At 40.8% G+C, this 24,864-nt stretch overlaps 1 protein-coding gene across 2 annotated transcripts in view; it reads right to left on the reverse strand.

Annotated features, from left to right (window-relative positions):
* znf385d (zinc finger protein 385D) overlaps positions 1–22,088 on the reverse strand; it is a 94,459-nt gene extending 72,371 nt beyond the window's left edge. Inside the window, exons 1-2 of one of the 2 annotated variants that reach the window (XM_074652859.1) lie at positions 21,750–22,088; positions 9,175–9,317 (exon numbers count right to left, since the gene is read on the reverse strand). In XM_074652859.1, coding sequence (XP_074508960.1) covers positions 9,175–9,317; positions 21,750–21,876 — 270 coding nt within the window. In that variant the 5' untranslated portion in view covers positions 21,877–22,088. The remainder of the gene's footprint in view (positions 1–9,174; positions 9,318–21,749) is intronic. The other variant, XM_074652858.1, reaches the window with a different exon arrangement.
* Positions 22,089–24,864: the final 2,776 nt, after the last annotated feature.

Below are 24,864 nucleotides of genomic sequence, written 5' to 3' on the forward strand. Positions count from 1 at the left end.
CCAACAGCGATGAGAGGGATGTAATAAAATGTGACACGTTGTTTTTCGCCTTCATTTTAGCCTCTCTGAATCCAAATTCTGGCCCCAAGGGTGAAACAAACCAAACACTGAATCTCTTCCTTGTTGATATGAAAACAGATGAGGAATGTTATGTTTCACTAATTCTGTTTGCACCAGAAATGTTTTAATTAATTTCCTAGATGTTTCACTGAGAGGTGCTGCTGAGAATTAGAATAAGGCCCCTGACTCTGATGGGACTAACTAGGTTGGAGATATAGATTTAATTCTCCACAATGGAATTTGATATGGCAATTTTGATTTACATCACAATATAGTAAATTGTACAGAAATAGATTAAATAAGAAGATGGGGATATCTGCTTGTTCCAGAGCCTTCGAGACAACTAATTTGTGCTTACAAATAAAAAAGAATTTCTAATTTAATTCATGCACATAAAATTATCAATCTGTGCACACAATAAGAGTTAGAGAATAAGAGTACAATCAATTATTTATGTGCATGATTTATTATTGTGTGCAAAAATGGTGTTGTTTTTTTAAACCCACTTCACTTACACATGCACGGCGAAAACAGGATTTTAGAAATGTTTGCAAATTATTAAAAAGAAAGAAAAAAAACAACTAAATATCACATTGACATACGTATTCAGACCCTTTCCTGTGACACTTGAAATTGAGCTCAGGTGCCTCTTGATCACCTTGATTGGAGTCCACCTGTAGTAAATGCAACTGATTGGACATGATTGTGAAAGGCACACACACTCCAGGTCTCACAGCTGACAATTCACATCAGAGCAGAAACCAAGTCATGAACTGGCTGCAGAGCTCATAGACAGGATTGTGTCGAGACACATACTGTATCTGGGGAAGGCTATCAAAAAATCAGATGCATTGAAGGTTCCCAAGAGCACTGTGGCCTCTATAATTTAAAAAATGGAAGAGGTTTGGAACAACCAGGACTCCAATCTGTCCCGTGTGAAATCAAAAGTCAATCTTCACTTGTATTATTTACGTCCGTAGCTTAATTAACATAACAGTCATATAAGCCAAACCATGATTTCTTTTTTTTTTTACTAAACCTAACAAAGTTGTTTGTTGTTTAGTTTAATTTACAACATTAACAATGTGTTTAAACCTGTCCGTAATCAGGGAGAAAATACGTTGAATTGAGAATGCAGTTTAGCTGTGTGGGAACAGGACAGAGTTGGAAAAAGAAGACTTGAGGCTGTAAGCGCTGCTTCAGCTAAGTACTGAGTTAAGGGTCTGAATACTTACATGTATCTCAATGTGATATTTCACTTTTCTTTTGCAAAAATAACTTAAATCCTGATTTTGCTTTGTCATTACGAGGTATTGAGTGAAGATTTATGAGGGGGGGAAATGAGGCTGCAACGTAACAAAGTGAAGGGGTCTGAATACGTTTTTAATGCACTGTAGATGCATAGATACTTGATTCCTGTTTAAATCAAAAAGCATGAGACTATATTAAAACAACACCCATATCAAAATATGACATATTGGAATAACACCTCGATAAAAACTGTCTGACCAAATCAGTCAGCACCCTTGTGGTGTTGGGGGTGAAGAAACAGAAGTAGCACATAAACTGCTCCACACCTGCTCATAAAAACACCACTAAAACAACCTGCCCCTATCTGCTTCTCTACTGGCCCAGTCAGTTTGTGAAGTAGTCACAAAATTTAATGTATTGATTCATGTACATAGACAAGAATTTTAAATTTTTTTCGTGATGGTCTTTCGCCCAGGAGACTGGTGTTTGTGTCCCGTGTGAAACCAGATGTCAACGTTGATTTATTTGTAACGTGTGTTATTTTAACCTAAATCGCGATGTTTTCATAAAACCAACTTAAGTAGTTTTGTTGCTTAATGCCGGGTACACACTACACAAAAATCAAGCCGATTCCCCCCTCCCGGCAATCGTCAGCAAAGACCAGATTTTTCAATGGTTATAAAGATTATTTTACCGGATGTTATTGTGGTGTGAGGTATGTTAAGAGTGTTTTTTTTACATCCCCCAATCTTCTTGGAAATCCATCCTGGCTGCACCGATTTCAAATCGTAGCTATTAAAGATGTTCAATATTTACGATCTGATAACCTGTTATGTGTGGGGAACCCCCGAGGACAGCCGATGACGCAGTCACGTGGGAAAGAACGACAGCCAATTGTGAACCAAGCTGACTGAAGAAGGAGGGACAACCACTGCTAATGCATGAGTTAATGTAAAATACAAAGCATAACATAGTAGTAAGATGGAGCTCAGAAATGGAGGACCAACTTGTTGATTTGTGGCAACAAGGCCGAGTGTTTATTTAACGTGTCTCCATGACTTCATCCATTATTTGTGAAATTTCACAAGTAGTGCAAAAACTAACTTCGCAAATTTTTCCTGCATGTAGTCCGCCTTGTTTGTTTACACTAAAGACACGTTTGATCGCGAGAGATTTTGGAAGATTTCCATTTTTTTTAGTTGAGACTTTCCTAGATTTTCTCCTAAACCTAAGTAGTTTTATTTTGAAAAAGACTGCAGTGGAAATTGACACGTGTCACTTGTTGCTGCACATTCGTAGGAAAACGCACGGAAAAAAAGGGAAATTCGTGTCGATGTACACGAATCAAATAGATTACATTTGTGACTATTTCATGAACTGCTGTGAGACTGTGTTGTCTCTACTCTACTCTAAGCTACATCATGTTTGTCTGAAAGCTCTGTTCGAACTTGAGCCCCCTGAAAGACCTTTTTTACCCCTTTACCCCTGTGTGTCTCTGAGCACATGTAGTTACATGCATGAAGTCTTTTTTATGTCTTGAAGCCACATTTTTCTGTTTCATTTCCTTGAATTAGGAGGCCCACCGGGGACAAAAGAGAGAGGGAGGAAATGCAGTGGGATAACAAATATCCTTTTCTTTCCCTCCGGCTAAACACTTGATTGTGTCAGTCACTCAGCCCAGAACAAGATTGCTCAACAAGACACTTTGGTATTAGTCCCATTTCATGCAGGTGTGGACACGCACACACTTTCACTATCCTCTATTTTCTTTTGTACCACATTTGAAAAATACATCCAATAATGTGGGTGCTTCTAGGATGAAGCGTTAATGGGAGAACTGTCATCATCTATGGGATTATTTGGTGTGTTTTTTTAAAATAAGGAAGTGTAAATGTTTATTGAGCCCCAGAGGCGCATAAGCAAATCTGACCTCATCTCAGGCGGATATGAAGAGAGCGCTGTCAGGGGGAGTTCAGATGGAAACTAGTTTCAGCTTCATCTGCAAATCACAAAAATCTGCTGCACTCAATCGAACAGCTGTTTGGTTTTTGTGCACGATTAGAATCAGAGATCCACATCTTCTAATAAACTGCTTGACTGAAGCCATATTGCCCACATGTGCAGGCGGAAATCAACTTTTTAGTTAAAGTTATTTGTGTACTTCACTTAAGAACATATTTTATCAATTCCATTTGTACAGCTTTGTACTTAAAGTCTGCTACATTTCAGAAGGAAATCTAACCCTAACCCCCTTTTTACTCCATATTTAACATGAGATAAATCCATAAAATATCTTTATTTTTCTGTTTCCTTCAATACTTTTCATGCCTCCAGGCCTGTGACAGCCGTGGCTGGAGGCATTATGTTTTCAGGTTGTCTGTCCATACGTCCCTCCGTCCGGTCCATTTTCGTGAATATCTCAGAAACGTCTGCAGGAAATTTCTTCAATTCCAATTTGGCACAAATGTCCACTTGACACCAAGGATGAACTGATTAGATTTTGGTGGTCAAAGGTCAAGGTCACTGTGACCTCACAAAACAAAGTTTTGGCCATGGCTCAAGAATTCATCTGATAATTATTACGTTTTTGTAATTGTACACAAATGTCTAAAAGGATAAAATGATGAAGTGATCTGTTCTTCCAACACAGTCTCACGGCAGTTCGTGTAAATAGACACAAATTTCCCCTTTTATTTTCGTGACGCTCAGCATGATTTTCAACAACGTATTTTTTGTGTGTTATCCTACGAATGACCAGCAACACGTGACGAACATGTCAATTTCCACTACAGTCTTTTCAAAATAAAACTACTTTGTTAGGTTTAGAAAAAGATAGACTTGGTTAGGCTTAGGCAACAAAAATAATTAGTTGAGAGAAGATCACGGTTCGTTTTAAAATAACTCCGGAAGTACGGAAGTTACGTGACAAATTAATCAACCTTGACTCCTGGTTTCACACGGGACACAAACACCAGTCTCCTCGGTGAATGTCCTGTGTTTTTTGACCCTCACATAAACTCTACCCTAAGCAGCGTTCGCATATGAACATTACATACGAGCTGATTTCGTGCTAACAATCACGGAAAAAAATTTAAATTTGTGTCTGTACACGAATCAATACATACATTTTCGTGACTATTTCACGAACTGCTGTGCAACTGGGCTGGTCCTTTTTCCTTTCCTTTCCTATTTCCTTCAACATGTCCTTCATTTTTCCCTTATCGCCTTCTTCTCTTATGTCTGTCTTCTTATTTTTCTATTCGTCCTCTTTCTTACCTTCTTCAGATAATCTGAAAGAAAAACAAAATCCCTGGAGATTCAAGGATTTCCCTCTCCTCATGGAGAATACTTTAACTTCAGATGATTTAACTAACTAATAATTTGAATACAGGACTTTGACTCTCTGGCACTGATTTGACATTTCAGCTCTTCCAGTTTATAAGATTTGTGAAACATCTTTTCCCAGCCAGGAAGCCGAGGACTGCGTGACACATAAAGAAACCCGATCAGACCTCCAAGCTGGCAAACAGGCTTCTTTGTTGCACCCTTGAAACCAAACTTACACTGGTGTTGAAAGCGCCGAAAAAGGGGGCAGCACAACAGAATGTAGAACAGTAACTTGTGTGTGAACTCCTTTTTATAAAGCTTCTCCTGCTTTTACAACTGTGCTGGTGATTATAGGAACTCAGGAGCTCGGAGGAAAGTCTGAGAGAATGAGCGACAAAAAGGGAAACAGAGAGAGAAAGGCGAAGGGTTGAAAGAGCAGGAATGGTGTGTGTGTGTGTGTCTGTGCTTCAGAGAGCGAGAGGTGATTACTTTGTGTTAATCTAGTATCAGCTTTCCACCACTTGGAGGCTTCCCAGTGTATTACTCATTATCTGCAGACAAGTCTGTTAAATACAGATTAGACAGGGCGAGAAAAGGGACGCAGTATTCTTGAACTTTCTCATGAATCAATCTTCCCATGGGTTATCTCCGCAATGTCCTAACTTTTCTGTTTTGTTCCTTCATATGTTCTTTTCTCACTCTTATCCATCTGTGCTCCATATTTCAACCTCTCATTCCAGCAGATTTTAGATTGAGCTATCTTTGTAATCCAAAAGAAAAAAAAACCTTTTAGACTTTTATCTGTCAGGGTTTTTTCTTTTTCTAGGAGTCATCGTATTTTTTGATGACCTCGCTGATTCGAGCCACGCGAGGCCACATACTTCCTCATAATTACTTTCTACTTTTAAAAGGAGAATCAATAGATCCATACGAGTGTACACATGAGTCCTGGTACAGTAAGTGCACATCGGAGTGCTCCATTTAAATGGTAGCGCCTCACCGACTGCAAATCCAATAAGGTCTGTGTAGCCCCATGCATTTCAGAAAGCTGTTTAAACCCCTGTTTAAAAAACAAAACACAATGAACTGGAATTATTTCAAAATGTTTCCACATCAAAATCATAACAGATAAATAGCATAACTACGATATAATAACATGAACAGCAAACCTCACCGCATGACACAGGGAGGGATCATTATTGTGTTCATGGCTGCAACTAATGACTATTTTCATTATTGATTAAGCAATCACCAGGCTAGTAAAATGTCAAAGAGCACTGGAAAAATGGGTGATCCCAAATACTCGTCTTCAAATGGCTTGTTTTTTCCAAAACCTTAAGATCATTAGTTTAAAACCACATGATACAAAGAAACGTAGGAAATCTTCACATTCCAGTTGCTAGCACGAGGAAACGTTTGGCTTTTTTGCTTGAAAAACAACAATGAATCTCGCCCGTTCTCAAACACAGAGCGGGAGGGAGGGGAGGTGGATGGGTCCAATAAACACAGGGCTTTCATCCAGGAAACCACTGTTTGTGTCCCGTTTATCAAGTTTCACGTTCACGTCTAAACTAGCTGTTCGTTCGTGTCCCGTGTTCACGTTTCAAGTTTCATTTTCACTTAACAAACATAGTAGTTTTAAGCCCTCAGGTATGTGGCGAGTTGGTATGAGAAAATAATAATCAATTAATTTCCGGCATTTCAGCTCTAATTGTATTGCAAGAGCAGATATTGTAAAAATTTTCCGCGTTCATTTTATTTATACTTTGAGCATGAACATTTTGAGAATTGACAGATACGTTAATTAACAACATTTCCTCATTATGTAATTAAGTAATTATCTGTATATAAATGTAATTTGGTTGATGCCAGAGATCATCCTTGAACAGAGACAGAGGGCTACGATCCCCCCCAGAAATATAACCACCTGTTATCACCACATTTTTATAAAAGCTAGCAGGTGGACCTTGAGGTAGAGGCGGACGATACAACATTTGCTTTTGATCCGATACCAAGTAGTACCAGCGCCAGCATCACGGTATTTATAACTCTATAAGAGAGTTGTTGCCAGGATGTCCATCACTGACAACAAAGAAGACACAAGAAGATTGGTGTTTCTTTCCAACAACAGACCCGAGCAGAAACACACATAGCTGAGGTCGATTCAATGTAAATCCCCGATCCCCGGCTCCTCCAGGCCGCATGTCGAAGTGTCCTTGGACGAGACACTGAGCACCAAATTGCTCCCGATGTCTGTGGCATCGGTGTGTGAATAATTAGATTAGATCCTGATGAGCAGGTGGCACCTTGTATGCAGCCTCTGCCATCAGTGTGTAAATGTGTGTGAATGCTATATAGCACTTTGAAAGAATAGAAAGACACTATATAAATCATAAAAGTCCATTTACCATAATAACATTCAAGGATGTTTACGTCAAATAACTATGTAAGTTACTAACTGTGAAGACAATAGGAATGTCACTGAAACAAAAGCTGACTTTAAACTCAAGTAAATATTCATGTTGGAAACCGTATAGTTCATATATGTTGAATTGTCTGCTTTGCTGTAGACAAAGTCCACATTTTGCACGTTCAGCTGACCTGCTGTTTAAGTGTTAGTGTTCTGTCTCCATTTTCCCAGTTTCCAACATTTACTGCACGACATATTGCAATCTCAGGAGGAGGAGGAGACACCCATCAACACTATCATATTCCAGACTGACATTAGTGCAACGTGGAGCATGTTTTGCAAACTTTCATTGCTCTCAGAATTTCTCACATACGATGCACTGAAAGGCATTCGTACCGTAGCTGTTGCTGTGAGAAATTGAGGTTTTCAAAGAGACGTTCAAAACACCGGCACTTACTGCACATTTCAAATAAATGTCTATAATGTTTTGGACAAGTAGAGTGCCAACTAGCAACAATTTCTACGGTAAAATATGTTTCTGTGTCGGAGTTAAAAATCAAAACAGATGTGAATGTTAACAAGGAGGTGAGTTGGACTCGGCAGCCAAATTCCTCAAAGAGAAATAACCTGCTCTCGGTTAATGAGTTTTGATCTCAGAGCCTAAAGACAGAGCTGTCAATAAATCTCCAAGATAGAGTAAGAAATATGCAAACTGTCTGGAGAGTAAGTGCCCTATCAGAATAATCACACAGTTTCCATGAATGCCTCTCTGCTTTTTTTGCAGGACTAAAAGAGAAATGATGATATGGTTTCAATAATAGAAATACACCGAAACGGTCAGAGACTTCTACACAATGAATAAGTGTTTGCATAACAAAACGTACATTTCTCCCACAGAAACTCCTCCTAAGTGGAGTGTCAAAACCATTAAACATCAAGTTTTCAAAGTCTTGCATTAAAGCTTTTCAAAGCGCCATTTCAATGAGATGTATAATATAAGAGAGAGAGAGAGCATTTTATAAAGAAAAAGACAGCTGCATGGACTTGACCAAAATGAGGTTGAGAGAGGTCAGATCTCACTGGCTCAAAGCTGCTAACAGTCTTAAATAAAGATGTCTCCAAATATGAATATTTTAGAGATATGTAAAGGTCATATATATGTGGAATCCTCATATCTCCTATAGACCCTTTTACAGCTGACGTCATGTTTACGTCACAGTATTAGCTGGAGGCAAAACAAAAGAAAGACTGGAGGCAAACCGAAGCACCTCAGAGTAGTAAGCTACTCAAGTTACACATCTAAAACGTCATCTTACTGTGTTGTTGGGTGCCAGAATCAATATCACTTTCATTTGGGATGACAAACTGTGATTCAAAGCTCTAGCAAGCTACAATAGAGTGCTCCAGGGATGACATATTTTGTAGGTTTAGCATCGCCCTGGGTTCCCTCGACAAAAAGCCAACGGGATTTTTCCACTGGGTTTTGGATTATTGCAGAAAATAAGCTCTGTGGAAAACACACATTTATGAAACTCACGTTTTGTTCAGCAAGATAATCTTTACAAATGAACACCACTTTTATGATTTTTAACGTGTAAGTTCATTTGCCAGAAGTAAACAGCTAAGCTATGGACGAACTACACCATGCTCGCATGAGCGCAAGTAAACACAACGAGGCTGTAAAGGCGGACGAGTCGGCGTGATGACATGTAGTAGTTTCATTTAGCCACTTGTTTGTAACCGCCTTTTTTTAGGATACATTAAGGCTTCAAAATTCATGAGGGGTATTTATTGATGTATTTTATGTCGTAGAACAAAACCTTTAAAATTTCTTAAGCTTGTGTTAACCACAGATCTTATTTCAGGCATCTAACTAAAAACATATTCAGAAAACATTGACTTGAGTGACTGAGAGTGAGTGACTGAACATATGCAGATAAACTCGTATTTTCTTTAGAGAAATTATTCTGCCTCCACTTAACGCTTCCCACAAAAAACATCATCATGTTTCCTAACAGAAAAGGGGGTTTACAGTCAAAACATCCTCAGCGAGGGTCAAAGAGCGTCTGAAAGCCTGTGAGCAGATCACGGAAACACAAGAGATTAAAGACGGTCATGAGACTCACCGTGTTGAATCCCGGGAAGAGGCTCACCGCTGAGGCCGTATCCAATGGAAACGGGAGAAACTGCTTCATGCCCAGCGAGGTCTGGACGGCAGGCAGGGTGGGACGGACCAGGGTGGGCATGAGGCCATTTTGACATGTGTTACCTGCAGGAGGGAGAGCAAAGGCAACATGTTGAACTGCAGACGGGAACGGGGACAGAAGCCTCGGCCAAAATCAGTCAGTTTATATCCAAGTGAACCGTCGGTGTGTTTGTTTAGTCTGTGTGACAATGTTTCTTTCCACTGTGTAACATCGTATCTGTGTTAGTCATCTATTTAAGTATTTAACACCTGTGCCAACAAGGCCGCCAAAGCAGTCATCCATTACATTAGTTCCAGTGCTTATAAAGCGGGAGTTGATTTAAAGAGTAAAAACAATGTTTCCAATTTTCTACAGTGGGTTGTAACTCATCTAATAGCACGGAAATCCCCAAAATCTCCAGTTTGGATGGTTTTAATGCTTCAACCCAGGAAAAAAAACTTGAACCTTGTATCTCTCAGGGGATTTCAATCATTTAAAAGTAACATTTTTCATTATTTTATCACAAACTCATCATATCTTAATTTTCAAACTCAATTTTGGGGATTTCCAGGCTTTTAACACCCAATTTATAATGTTTGTGAAAAAAAAAACTCAACTAAAGGTCTACTTATAAGCTTTTTCTTAGCTTTCAAAAGCTCCAAAGAGCTGGTTGAAAGCTCCAGAATAAGTAGTTAATGGACCTTGAGTTGAGACCAGTTTGTCACAAATACTGGTCCCAAGGTCAAGAATAAATTGCTCAAATAAATAAGTAAGAATTTAATTCTTTCATTACCATTTTTTTTTTCATTTGATTAAAAATAATTTTTCATTACATCCATTTTCCTGTTTTATTACAAACTTAAGTCTCTATCTCCAATTTTGGGGATTTCCATGCTTTCCCACTGACGGTCAAATTCACAAAGAATGGATTGCATCACTTGCAACCGCTATCTATCCCGTCTCAAGGTCAGATTCACAAAACATATTGCGCTAATGACATTACACGCCCATAACGTTTTGCAGCTGAGTGCAATTTTCCCCTTTTCTTGGGTCTGATGCAATTATCCATGTTGCAAAGTATAAATGTTGCTTTTGCGCCAAGAACAGAACAACGGCCAAGAGAAAAACAAAAATGAAATTTCAGACCGCGAGCTTCAGGTCCTGACCGCCGAGGTGCAGAAACCTTCCACAAAACTTCAGGCAGGGAATTTAAAGAGAGAGAAACGGTATAAACTTGCTTCAGTTACCACCAGCTCTCTGAAAACTATAATAATTTCACTGTAACTGCGTGTGGCTATTAGCACCAATCTTTGTAAATTTGACTGTTTTTGTGTTTTTGCGTGTAATGAAATGTGTTGTATAAATAGAATTGCCATTGCAGTGAGGCTCATTTGCATAGAAAGGGGCCAATTTTGTGCGAAATGTATCCATATCATTACCTACAGTATATACATGCAAATAGGAGATGCTATTTGCAGTTATGGGTGCATTTCATCCTTTGTGGGTGGTATATTTTTGTCTCATTTGTGCAGGTTTAGTGATGCAAAAGCTGCACAACCCTTTTGTGAATTCGCCCCTGAATGTCCAATGTTTGTGACAAAGTATCAACTCAAGGTCCAATTGTAAGCTCTCTCAGAGCTTTTCAAGCTCATCTCAGCTGAAGAAGGCCGTGAGATATTGATCCTGAGGTCAGGAATGAACTTCAACGCTCTCAGTGTTCAAGGCAAAATACCTTGAATCTCACACCTTTCAGAGATTTTCATTATGGCATTACACAATTACTTCATTATTGAATTACATGCTCATCAAATTTGCTGTAATATACAGTGATAATGGCAGGGTCCATTCTTCACAATGAGTATTTTTACGCTTGATGTTTAAGTACAAACTAATGCATGTTTATTTACCCTATTTACTAATACATTTTGATTACTGGACTTTTACTTGCAATGGAGTACTTGTACATTCTGAGGTTTCTACTTGTACTTGACAAGTATTTCAACACTTCAACCACCACAGTTATTAAGAGAATAATCTCCATTAGCTCAAAGTTCGTGTCTGTGATAAATTGGCTGCAGGCTCATGAATTCTTTGAATTTGGTTACTCCTTGTAATCACAAACAGACATAAATTAGAGACTGTCTTCCAGCAGTGACGCCAAATCATGACACCGTTGCTTGGACCACACCCATCTTCAAACTCGCCCTTCATCTCGATCACAACAACACACAATTAAAGTTTTGTGACTGCATCTCGCACGGCCCCGAATCAGATGTTCTCATTCTGAAATTGTCCCCACGAATAGCCGATGACTGCAACAGACGCAGTGTGTCTTATGAGTCAATGGCAAGAGAGGCCTGGCCCTCACATCTCTAGGAAAAACAAAAGTAAATACTTCAATTTTATTGTCATGTGAGAGCGCCACGCCAGCAGACCGCTTTATAAACCACCAATTGGAAACAGCACAGGGCTGATTTCATCACTACGGGATAAAAAAAAAAAAAGAGGCAGAGAAAACCGTCACAGCCCTCCAATACACTCAGAATTAAAGAAGCCATTTCACAAAGCTGTAATGAGAACCAGAGGATCGCTGCACATTTAACAACAGTGGAACTCTGGGCCAGCATGGCGCTAAAGCTCTGCCAGATACAGTATCAAACCGCCAGCATGAGACAAATAAAAACAAGGGTTGCCACGTGTGGATCCCCAGGCAGTGGTAAGGGGTAAATGAAAAGCAAAAGTCATAAAGACTAGAGGAGAAAAAGGGAAAAAACACACTGTCCCCCCTTCTTTCATTCTGTCTTCTCCCTCCAGTCGCCGGAGCGCTGCCATCTGTTGGAAAAAGATCACATGCCGTCTCTCATGTGGAGGCACGTCTTGGTCCCAACTTTAGCAAAGCATGTCCTTCTGTAGAGATCATCCAACCGTGCCATCTCCCGACATGCCGGCCTGACGTCAGCCCGCAGGCACGCCTCACCCGGCCAAATCCACCACTGACAGTCAAAACAGGCCGTTCGAACACAGCAGCAGGCCTGATGTGTGGGATTAGTCCGCAGCGAGATGAAGAGTGACAAAATGAAACGTGAATTTGTTTGATACGGTCGTGTTTGGTTTGCTGAGTGATAGGAGATGAAATCGGATGTGTCACCACGGCTAAAGTCTGAGTTTATACTCTATAACATCACACAGAAGTGATTAGCTTCACAGTAAAGTCTTAAATTTGTCTATTGACACAGTCACTGATGGAAGAAGTATTCAGATCCTTTACGTGAGTAAAAACAGCAATACAATAATCTAAAAAACACTGCATTACAATTACAAGTCCTACATTCAAAATCTGACTTATGTAAGTACATATACATGCAGAATGTATGCTCTATTATATCATACTATTGTGTTACTATTACTTTTTAATGTTGCAGTGGGGCAAAGAAGAGCTACTTTTAACTACGTTTCATATCAGTTTAAACTATAACAATGTCTCAAATGTTATACGCTGATCATATGTTTTTAACAGACAAGAGGCAGCCAGGCTAGAAACAGATGCTGTCTATTTCCATTTTACGTGTGTAACTACAGTGATTGTGTCACTCAAAACTGTGGCTGAACGCTTCATGTAAAGACACAGATGGGACACTGAAGCTGCTTTACACTAACATTTGCTAATTAGCACTAAACACGAAGAATCGTAAAGCTGAAGCTGATGGGATTGTCATCAGTTTTGCAGGTAACTGGTCATAAACCAAAGTGCTGGACAAATTCAAATCTGATGATGGTGATAGATGGAAAGTAAGTGTTGTTATAATTCATCCTGAGGGGGGCATCATGTCTGAACCAAATTTCATGACAATCTATCCATCTAGTTGTTGAGATATTTCAGTCTGGACCAAAGAAATGGGCCGAACAGCAGATATTGTCATCCCAACAAACAGGGTTGAAAAAGTTTTTTAAAAAGGTAGAATTTTTGGTCGAAGGAGAATCAGCTTTAATGGCTAAATAAGTGTAAACACATAAAAGGAATTTGACTCCAGTATTTTGTTGCTCTCAATGTAAATGCTCAGAAATAGACATACAGATAAAAGCAATGACAACAAAGCTGAACAAGGTTAACATAACATTTGACTATTAATATGTAACTAGTATGTACAGATATAAATAAATACATCTATCTATCTATCTATCTATCTATCTAATATACAGTATATGTGTATGTAATAATAATGTATATATCCCAACATAGCCCATGAAATAAGGAATACTCCCACAACATTATTCATATTCAACATAAATTATTATTCTCAGACAGATATCGCTGTTTGTTGTGTGTAGAGGTGCGTGTCAGTACAGTAATGCAGCAGCGGCGCTGTCTAAGGCACTGAAATGGAGATGGAGACAGACAGATAGAAGAATATGTCAGCCTGCCGCGCCTCGCAGCTTCGAAAACCTTTGAATACCTTTGAATATTTCTCATCGAAACGCTTCGAAGCCCAAAAAATGGTATTCGGGACAGCATTAGCTGAAACAAAGCCCCCAGGATAAACGCCGGGCTTTGAAACACATTTTTGTAGTGACCAAACAGCGGTACTACAACCTCCGTGTCCTTCACGTGATGCCATTGGGCCCAAAAATACTTTTTCCCATACACTTACATTGGGAAAGAGACGCCTGTAAATCAGCGGATAATTTTTTTTAGGTAAATCAACTTCCCAGTATGAACAATTGAATAGGCCTTATTTAAATCATTAGGTCCCAAAAGTTGTAAAAGTCACTAATAGCTGAATCCAGAGTTATTTTCTTTCCTCCGTTCATGTGAATGAGCCCCAGACCGAGGCTGGAGCAAGGGCTGGGAGGCGGAGTTAAAGGAAACGCTACTGCGCCTGCTCCATGGGCCCAATGGATGTGGAAGATTGCCGGACGATTCGGGTACTTTATCACTCGGCAGTCAAGCCATTTTGGCTTCATGCGCCACTGAGACACTCTCATAGGAATGAATGGGAGCCCACCGGGACAACGCTGTATCCAGTTCTCTTTATACGTCCGCGTAGATAACGTTAGCAGCCAGCATGCAGCACTTTCCTGCACGGAGCTAAGAGCTAACGTTAATGGGAGGTGCCATTGATTTACATCATGATGCATTAAGGCTCTTTTCTAAAAATGAGTATTGTGCGAAGGTAAATTCTAAAGTTATCATGATGTGTTCAAATGTAATCTTGTAAAATGGAGTTTTTGGCGAGAGACTTGAATAAATCCATTTGTTTGAAGGAAATGTTTTCACAGCACTATAAAATAGATGATAGAGAGAGAAATATGACCTGTTGAACTTCCCAACAAAGAGCAGTATGCAAACAGTAATAAAGGAGTGTCTGTTGAAGTACATGGGAATTATTGTTTTGTTTTTTACCGTGGTATTGAATTGGTAGAGAATTGTGGAATTTCACTGGTATTGGTGACATCCCTAACTACAGCTGTCAAATAAGTATAGGGAAGTCAAAAGTACCAAAATGTGGTGAAGTAGAAGTAGAACGAACTTACTATCCCTCATTGAACGCAATTGGTTTAACCTCTTCTAACCTCACATACCCTCGTAAACCTCGGCCCATTTGAGGTATAATAAGGTAAATAGCATTTCTTTTGTCTCCTGTTGTGAAAGCTAACGGGACCATCGCAATCCATCAAACATGCCCAAACATAAAGGCACATTCCAGCCTGCAGCAGCGGATAGTGTTTCAACTCTCCTAACCCTGATCATCTGTCACCACCAGCAAAGACATAAAATATAAGGCAGAGCAGGAAAATGAGCCCTGGCTGCTGATCTAAACTTGAACCCCGACCTTTGAGCGCCACGCTGACTTCAAGATGCTCCAGCACTGAGCCTGTTACAGCAGGCTCTGGCAGAGAGGCACAGCTGGCAACCATATTTATCACTTTGTTTGTTAGAAGTGTCAATATTTGACTTGAGTTTGGCTAAAAAATGTTAATATTTGAGTTCTAAATTTTGACTCCGGTGGCAGAGTGCAGGGCCCAGGTGGGCTGAGTCTCTCCAGCAGACGCTGTCATCTACTTAGCATGGAGAGTCGCTCGGGAGAGCCGCGGCACGCTGAAAGGTCATCAGGTTGGCAGTCATTAAAATAAGTAGAAGACTATCTGAGCAGCATGGGAGTTACGCTGAATAAAACAGTGGTAACAAGAAGAATTCACTCTTTTGTCTTCAGCCTGGTCTTATACTGTGGTTTTCTGTCAGGAGCGTTTATTAAGATGATCAAAACAAGTCAAAGCCAAACAAATAGAGTACAAAACAAATGAAAAGCCAAGGTTATATGTCAGTCATGCCCCCCCGTCTGTGCAATCTCCCTCCTCCGGCACTGATGTGTTTACATAGTGAATGAAGTGGAGACTTCTCATGCAGCCACTGACAGAAAGTATGTGAGGGTTAAATGGGAGAATTTGAGGTTGTAAAATGTTTGTCTATGTAAAATTTTTCCACAAACAAACTGAAACCAACACACACCAGATACAAATCAAATAGAAATGATGAAATGAGATGTGATCATGGCCATGCAGGTAAATCAGGCCCTTCTTTTCTGTGTGTTTTATACAGTTTTTCTACGCTGGAACACTCGATTTGCTGCAAAATAATTGAATTATGTGTGAATTAAATTCAGAATATACAACATATAAGCACATTACTGAAATAATTAAAGTCTTTAAATAAGATTTTGCCCACAACTTTATTGTTGTGGTTCACTTGCGTCATTTCCAGATACTTACTTACTCCTCTTCATCCCCTTTGGGACATAAGGCTTCAATGAGCTCTCTCCATTGCATTCGGTCCTTGGCAGCATGTTGGGCCTCTCCCCATGACACGTTCATCTTGTCCAGCTCCTGTGTCACAGTTCTGCGCCAGGGGGGATTTGGGTCTCGGGGGTTTTCTTTTGCCTGGTGGTGTCCATCTTCCGGTCCTGCTCCATTCTCAGCACACGGCCTAGCCATCTCAGACGTCTGTGTGTGATTTCCTTGGTGATTGTACAGTTGGTGGTTGGATATTTTGTTTGGCCAAAAAGATCTGGCATATTTGCCTGAGGCATCCATTGTGAAAATCTTCCACCCTCCTCATATCAGTTTTGATCACTCGCCAACTCTCTGAGCCATATCGCAGAACAGACTTGACATTGCTGTTGTACAAGAGCATCTTTGTTTTGAGGCTGTATTGCTTGGACCTCCAGATGGAACGGAGTTGGGAGAAAGCCCCCTGAGCCTTTCCCAGCCTTGGTTTGATGTGTCTTTATGCACTGCACTGTCTTTACTGATGAGGCTGCCCAGGGAGCTAAACTCTTCCACAAACTCAAGATGTGCCCCATTTACAAGAGTTTTGGAGATGTTAACGATGAGTCCAACCTGTCCAGATGCAACAGGCAGCTGTTTTCAACAAAAACGCTCTAAAAACCAACTCTGTGCAACCTGCAGCGGCACCAGCAGCGGTGGCCGTCCCTATAATCTTTGGAACAGTTTACCATTTCATATTAAAACATTTAAGTCACTGCTGAAGATTCACCTCTTCTCGCTGGCGTTTGATTAAGTTTATCTTCTGTTGTGCTGCAACTGTTTTACTGCTATTATGTGCACATTATGTTTATTGTTTTTACTCTGTTCTTATTGCTGCTTGCTTTGTATTCATTTAAGGGCTGTCAATCGATTAAAATATTTAATCGCGATTAATCGCATGATTGTCTAACGTTAATCGCAAATTCATCGAATTTTGTCAAAATGTACCTTAAAAGGAGATTTGTCAAGTATTTAATACTCTTGTCAACATGGGAGTGGGCAAATATGCTTGTTTTATGCAAATGTGTGTATATATTTATTATTGGAAATCAATTAACAACACAAAAAACACACAAATATTGTCCAGAAACCCTCACAGGTACTGCATTTAGCATAAAACATATGCTCAAATCATAACACTGCAAACTGCAGCCCAACAGGCAACAACAGCTGTCAGTGTGTCAGTGTGCTGACTTGACTATGACTTGCCCCAAACTGCATGTGATTATCATAAAGTGGCCATGTCTGTAAAGGGGAGACTCGTGGGTACCCATAGAACCCATTTACATTCACTGATCTGGAGGTCAGAGGTCAAGGGACCCATTTGAAAATGACCATGACAGTTTTTCCTCAGCAACATTCAGCACAAATTTGGAGCTTATTTAACCTCCTTCATGACAAGCTAGTATGACACAGCTGGTACCAATGGATTCTTTAGATTATAAAGTTTCATATGATACCAGTATCTTCAATCTTCTAGCTTTAAAACTGAGCCCGCTACAACCTAAAAAACGCAAATTGCGTTAATGTGTTGAAGAAATCAGTGGCGTTAAAACAGATTTGCATCAATGCTTTATCGCGTTAACGTTGACAGCCCTAGTTCATTTGTATTATGTACATGTTCAGCACTTTGGTCAACTGTGGTTGTTTTTTAAATGTGCAATACAAATAAAGTTTGATTAAAGAGCCAGATATTTACAGGGCAATAAATCACAGCTATAGAAGGAATGTAAATTGCATTGCATTCGTCATGGCTCCAAATTAATCTCTGCTGGATGTGTAAACAGTTTGCAAACACGTTATCCATATCAATTTTTATATTAAATGTGTGTTTTCCAGTTTCTTTCAAAGTGGCCCAACAAAACTCATTAATGCAGCTTTGAAGCCCCTTATCGTGTCTGTTGAATTTATGCTTTAGGGGTGCATATTCTTAAACACAATTTCAATTGAATTGCCACAAACCAGTTGAAACACTCTGAACCTGGGGCTTTCAGAGATGCTTTTTTGCTTCGCCCAGAAGTGTAATGATGTAGAACTGAGATGAGATCTGACCGCTGGAAATATTTGAAACAGATCAGAATTGATGAAAGTTTTTTACCCACTGGCCTTTGTTTATCCATTCTCTTTGAGGCTGTGTTTAATGATGCAGCAGCCCTATACAGTACGAGACATTAAGAGCAGCTCATTGGACGAGACGTGCATGCATGGCGACTGTATCATGACGTGTTTGCCGTCCTCTGCATTGCCCTTCCTGAAAGATTCCCTTATCTGGGCTGAAGCGTTTTTTACTCCTGCGGCAGTACGTCGAGAGAGGCAGAGAGTTAAAATGATGTCTGGAGGACGCCGACTGGCATTAATAATTAATCATCTTGTGCTGCTCTCCTCCGCCGTCCGCCTCCTGTTAGTGTCCTGAACCTGGCTGCTCCTCCGATAACATCTGTCCAGAGAGTCCGCACCGCCAGAGAGCCTCAAAATAAAAAAAAAAAAGCTCGCTCTCACACAACCTTCTCTTTCCCCTAAGCAAACACAAATCCAATTATTAGATAAATCTGAATTTCACTGGAAGTCATTTGTATGCTGATGACGTTCCAGATGTGATTAACACCTTTGTGTTTTCATGAAGTGTGCTGATTGTATTCTGTGGCCCTTAACATGCTCTGAGATCAGTGCTTCCCCTCAAGTGAGGAGGATAAAATCATTTCACCCCTATTAAATAGAACAAAGTGAGCACAAAGGGTAGATTTAAAGCATTCTTATTTTTATTTTTTTTAACTTTCACTGATTTTCCAATTAACCTTTACAGGATAAAGATCTGCATTCTTCCACAAATTTCACCAGCGTGTGATGCATTTGGCTCCGAGGTACATAACACCCGCTGCCTCCATCCCCTTCAGATTAGCATACTGTAGCTTTTGCTGCTGTCATGAGTGTAGCTCCCTAATAAACACAGCTGTCTCTGGGTCGGATCCAAAAATCACTGCCCGTGTGCTCTGTAATCTGAGGTTAACCAAAAAGATGTTTACGTGCTGTTAAACGCCGACCGCAAAGCCAGACTCACCGGGTAGATTTCCTCCGGGCCCTTCGACTCAACAACACTAATAGCTGGTATGATTGCGGCGCACACTTTAAGACCTATTAGCCTGCTGGGTTACACTTCTTTTACTGCCTGCTTTTGACGTATGTGGACAGTTTTTAAGGCAAGACAAGCGTTTCCTATTTGACCTGTCAATTCTTTTCCATTTTGGTGTCTTGTTTCAAAGAGGTCAAGAGTCTCACCACATGTCACCTAATCACTGTAACAGAAAACAGTTAAACAGCAGCGATGCCGAGCTGCTGAACAAGCTGTGTCATTAATCTTTTAAGAGATACCATCAATTTTCTCCGTGCACTCAGGATTCATAAATGTTAAAACGGTACACATCCTGTACACAAACAGTGACCTCTACTCGTCTTGTTGTTTTGTTTTACACTGGAGATGCAACTCAGTCTCACGGCAGTTTGTGAAATAGTCACGAAATTGAATCTATTAGATTCGTGTGCATAGACACAAATTTACTTTTTTTCTCGTGACGCTCAACACGACTTTCAACAACGTATTTTTAGTGTGTTTTCTAACGAATGTCCGGCGACACGTGACACACGTGTCAATTTCCACTCCAGTCTTTTCAAAATAAAACTACTCAGTTAGGTTTAGGAATAGATCAACTTGGTTAGGCTTAGGCAACAAAACTACTTAGTGAGGTTTTGGAAATCATAGAGGTTAGAGTTGAAATAACACTGGAAGTGGCGTAATTTAAGTACGGAAGTTACTTGACAAAAACGACTTTGTTAGGTTTAGGAAAAGATGGTGCTTTTGGGTTAAAATAACTCCGGAAGTGCCGTAACTTAAGTACGGAAGTTATTTAGCAAATAAATGAACTCTGACTTGACAACAGATCGACTTGGTTAGGCTTAGGCAACAAAACTACTTAGTTAGGTTTGGGAAAACATTGAGGTTTGAGTTGAAATAACACTGGAAGTGGCGTAATTCAAGTACGGAAGTTACTTGACAAAAACGACTTGTTTAGGCTTAGGCAACGAAACTACTTGGTAAGGTGTAGGAATAGATCGACTTGGTTAGGCTTAGGCAACAAAACTACTTAGTTAGGTTTAGGAAAACATGGAGGTTAGAGTTGAAATAACACCAAAATGCTGTAACTCAAGTACAGACGTACGTGACAGAAACTACTTAGTTAGCTTTAAGGAAAAGATGGCGGTTTGGGTTAAAATAACTCCGGAAGTGCTGTAACTCAAGTACGGAAGTTACGTGACAAATAAATCAACTCTGACTAGTGGTTTAACACAGGACACGAATAGCGGTCTCTTGGGTCCTGTGTTTTTTGACCCACCCATAAACCCCGACCTCCTCCGTATGTGGTGTTCGCCGCTCTCTATACTTCCCCGTTCATAATTACGTGGATTATATATGAACTGATTCCGTGCTGACCATCACAAATCCGTGTCTATGTACACAAATCAATATATTCAATTTCGTGACTATTTCACAAACTGCTGTGCGACTGGGCTGGGAGATAACATGGTACTTTGTCAAGACAAAACAAGCATCGCCAACCACAGGAACCTGCCTGAGCTGTTCTCCGGTTGAAGCCTCTCCACTTTCACTTCTCATGATTTTGGGTTAAAAGGGGCCAAATTCTAAACCCATCCATCCAACCAGACCTGCATCACCTCTTTGCTTTCCAGAAGCTGCACACCGGACCGAAACTGGTGCTGGATCTCAAAGAGCTGTCTCTGCACCTGACAGCTTATTCATTTATACGCTCCCCAGCACTCCCCCACACCCCCTCCTCTGTGTATGGCATAACAAGAGAAAATCCTTCTCGCTCTTACAAGCCACGGTCTGTAACTTCAGATCGCTTTAATCCCCGGGATTTAAAAAAAGAGTCTTTCATTTAACAAATCAGCCCCTCAGAACTCCAGATCCCTGTGTAATTATTCCTCCTATGTGACTGTAAGCCAGCCGTGAGAAGAGCACTTGACGAGGAGCCACTCACGCATTAAGTCTTCCTAAGCCTCCTCCATAAAACTAATGGAAGGGGCCTTCCTTGGATCTCTCTCAAAAAATCCGACAGAATATCAAGTGGCACTCGACGGTGGGCATCTCCCGTCTTATTTGAACAGTCAGCTGGTCAAACAGCCACGATGAAATCCAAAGCTTGTATTCTCAGCGGCCCAACCACCTGGGATTCAGTCCAATAAACCAGAACATGAGCATGAGGAAAAGGAGGTTACCTTGTGAGCAGGTTCATTCAACAGTTTTAGGAGCCCTCAGTGGGCAACTTCACACTTTCTCTTTCTTTTTTATGTTCTGCTGTAACAGCAACCAGCTCTCCTATCCATCTTTTTTAGTTTCCAGAACAAGTAACAGGCTGGAACCCATTTACATTTAGGAGAAGGGGAATGTGTGCACTTACACTCTGCATTTGACTGTGATAAAGCACATGCAGTGAACACACACTCATAAAAAAAAACAGTTCTCCTATAGGTGTGTAACTTCACACTCTTAATGGAAACCAGTTTGTGCTTTTCCAGAACAGTTAAGAACACACACACACACTTAGATGAAGGAATCTGCACACACACACACACGAGGATGAAATGATGCATGTAAACAGGTCTGAATGCAAACTCACCAAAAAACATGCTGCTCTCCATATAGGTCCTCAGTAGGTCCTCAGGCTCGGGGGTCTGCTGTATTTCCTCTCTGGTGCCCTGCCAGTGTGTGTGTGTCCATGGACAGCAGCCTGGGCATGTTCTCATACACTCCTCAGGGGTGCGTGTGTCTGTGCATGTGTGTGTTCAATCCAACTGCAGCGTCAATGGCCAGTCTGCATGCTGCACTCTGCACGCTGCTGCTGTCTGTGGACCTCTGTATCTGCCTCTCTCTCTCTCTCTCTCTCTCTCTCTCTCTCTCCTCGTACTGGTCCTCCCCTGCCTGTCTCGTCCCCTCCCCTCCTCTTTAGCTCCCCCTCCTCTTCTATCTTCCTCCTCCTCTCTGGCCCCTCCACACACTGGATCCCTTCCCTTCTTTCTTTTCCTCTCTCCGAGGTGTCTATCTACATTTTTCCAGCAACAGCCTCTTCTCTCTCTCTCTCTCTCTCTCTCTCTCTCTCTCTCTCTCTCTAGGTGTCTCATCTTTGTTTTATGTGTCAACTATGCTTCTCTCTCTCACTCTCCCTCCTTGCTTTCCTCCCGCTGTCTCTCCTTCATTTGATCTTATTCCCCTTTCCCAGCTTCCATCTCTGGCTCGCTCCTTTTTCCTTTTTCTTTATTCTGACTCTTCCCCTCGCTCTCCGCTGGTTCTTTCTCTTCCTTATCTCTCTCTCTCTCTGTGTGTTTCCACCTCGGTACGCTAAATATCTTTACGGTGTGTTTTTCCCTCTCGCTGCCTTTCCTCACTTACTCTTTTTCGTCTCAGATTGTTTTCTCGCTTTCTCTCAGCACGTTTACATGCAAAAAAATACAGGTTGCTGGGAGAAATCGGGTTATGTTGGAAGGGAATTCATCATCCGACTCTGCAGCTCCCCTCAGATCCACGGGGCGTTTTAGCTTCTTTCAGCCCGTTGTTTTGGTTTTTACAGCCCAAAGGGCCTGTCCTACGAAGCGAGTTCAACACACCCAGGGTATCTTCTCATTATCTGGCTTAACTAATCATAACAAAAGAGATCACGCTACGAAGGTGGTTATCAACTCAGTAAATCAACCCAGGGTTTCTCAATCTGGCTATATGGAAAAGTCTACTGTCAGCAGGGCGGCACGTTTTACAAACCAAGAGCAGGCTTTAATATTACACAAGTACGAAGAATTTAAACACACAATCCAGACTAAAAGTAACACAGTTGAAGCTGCCAAATGCAGGAAGGACAGCTGGCAAAAGAAAAAAATTGCCGACGTGTGAATGCGTAAATTAACAGACTTATTAATTTATTAACACTCAAAAGTCAGATACAGTCGTCTAGATGGGGCAGTGATATTATATTAAATTTCAGAATATAATGGATGAATAGATCACACGTCATTATGCCCTTTGGTAATGAGACAGCATGTAGGAGTATTTCAGCCTTCTTTCAGCTGCGTCCTCGACTCCGGCGGTGTGAAACGGACTTGAGAGCAAGTAAAAAAAAAAAAAATATTAAAACATAATTCAAAGTGGTCACCCACAGCATCCAGCCAGCTGTCCTTCCTGAATTTATCAGTTTAAATTGTGTTGTTTTTAGTCTGGATTATGACTTTAACTTCTTCGTATTTGTGTAATATTATCATACAATCCGCGCACCGAGCTCTGATTGGTCAGTAGGTGGTGCTTTCATACCAGTTGATCTCTTATCTGGAACATAATGTGCTCCGGAGCAGGTTAGGTGTTCAGCATAAGTTACCATGGCGATCTACCCCGGTAAGAAGTGAACCACCGTCATAGGACGGAAAACCCTGAAGGGTTAAACCCTGAAATGACCTCGCTAACCCTAAATCCTGCTTCGTAGTACAGGCCCCAAGACTTTCCTGTTTTGATTAACTCTCACTGCTCTCATCAGCCTCATTTAAACCCAACTGCATACTAACTGCAGCACTACATGGCAGACAAAGAAATGTAGCAACTAGCTGGTGAACATAGTGAAGCATTTAGCAGCTAAATTAAAGTTTACACTACAAGACTTGCGGTCTTGTAATCAGGAGTCTTTAAGTCGTTGTGGTTTTCACACTACATGACTGACCGGGAGACCACCCACTACAATATCTTTCACCAGTAGAAAACCTAAATGAGGTCTACAAACTACGTTTTGTTGAGAAATCACACGTGAGAAGTGATACAGTTAACAATATGATAACATGCGAGAGACAGTCCACGGAACTCTCCTTGTAGTCGTGTTCAGAAAATAGTCTGTTTCCACATGTCTTCACTATTTATAGCCTGTTTCCTCTAGGTGCAACAACAGCTATGGTCCATGTTGCAAATGCAACACTTAAAGTTCCTACTGTTACAGGCGACCCCTCCACCAGCTTTCCCCTCATCCCGATTCTTGAGCTCTCATTGGCTGTAGCTCCCTGACAGACTCCACGACAGGTCTAAATATTTTGTAAATGGTAAATGGTAAATGGACTTCGACTTATATAGCGCTTTTCTAGTCTTCTAACCACTCAAAGCGCTTTACACTATTTGACATGCTAGGCGTTTGCGATGCATCGGCTTGCGTCTTTGAACAGTTCCCACATAGCGCTCGAGTGCCAAGGCAACGACGCTTTGCCCGTGATCTGGGGCTTTTGCCGCGGGGGAGCTCCAAAAACTAAAGTTGTGTAGTGTGAGATAGGCATAAAGACCCAGATATTTGCCAAGGGAGTTGGTGGAGACCAAAACAGAGTTAAAAGGAGACTTACATTTTCCCTGAAACAACTTCAGATGAATCGTAATGTTGCGCCGTATCCAAGTGGCCAAAACATTTATTAATGCAGGATTATTACGCGGCTTTGTTGAATACTCAATTCTGATTGGTCCATCACGGTGGTCTGTTATTTCTTTATAGCAGACCGTTGCTATGTATAACAGACCGTTGCTATGGGCGCAGTTCTGATGTCGGAGTCTGGCAGACTGTTTTTGTGTCAAGTTATTGATTTCTTAAGTAAGTAGCCGTGTAATAAACAGGTCAATGTACAGTTAGTAGGTCATTGTTGTGAAATAAACCCCTTTAGGGCGATGCAAGCCGATGCTTCGCGTCAGGGTGCCACATCGCACCGTCTGGGTTTATTTCACAA

Source organism: Sebastes fasciatus, chromosome 12 (genome assembly GCF_043250625.1).
Source record: "Sebastes fasciatus isolate fSebFas1 chromosome 12, fSebFas1.pri, whole genome shotgun sequence".
NCBI classification, from domain to species: domain Eukaryota; kingdom Metazoa; phylum Chordata; class Actinopteri; order Perciformes; family Sebastidae; genus Sebastes; species Sebastes fasciatus.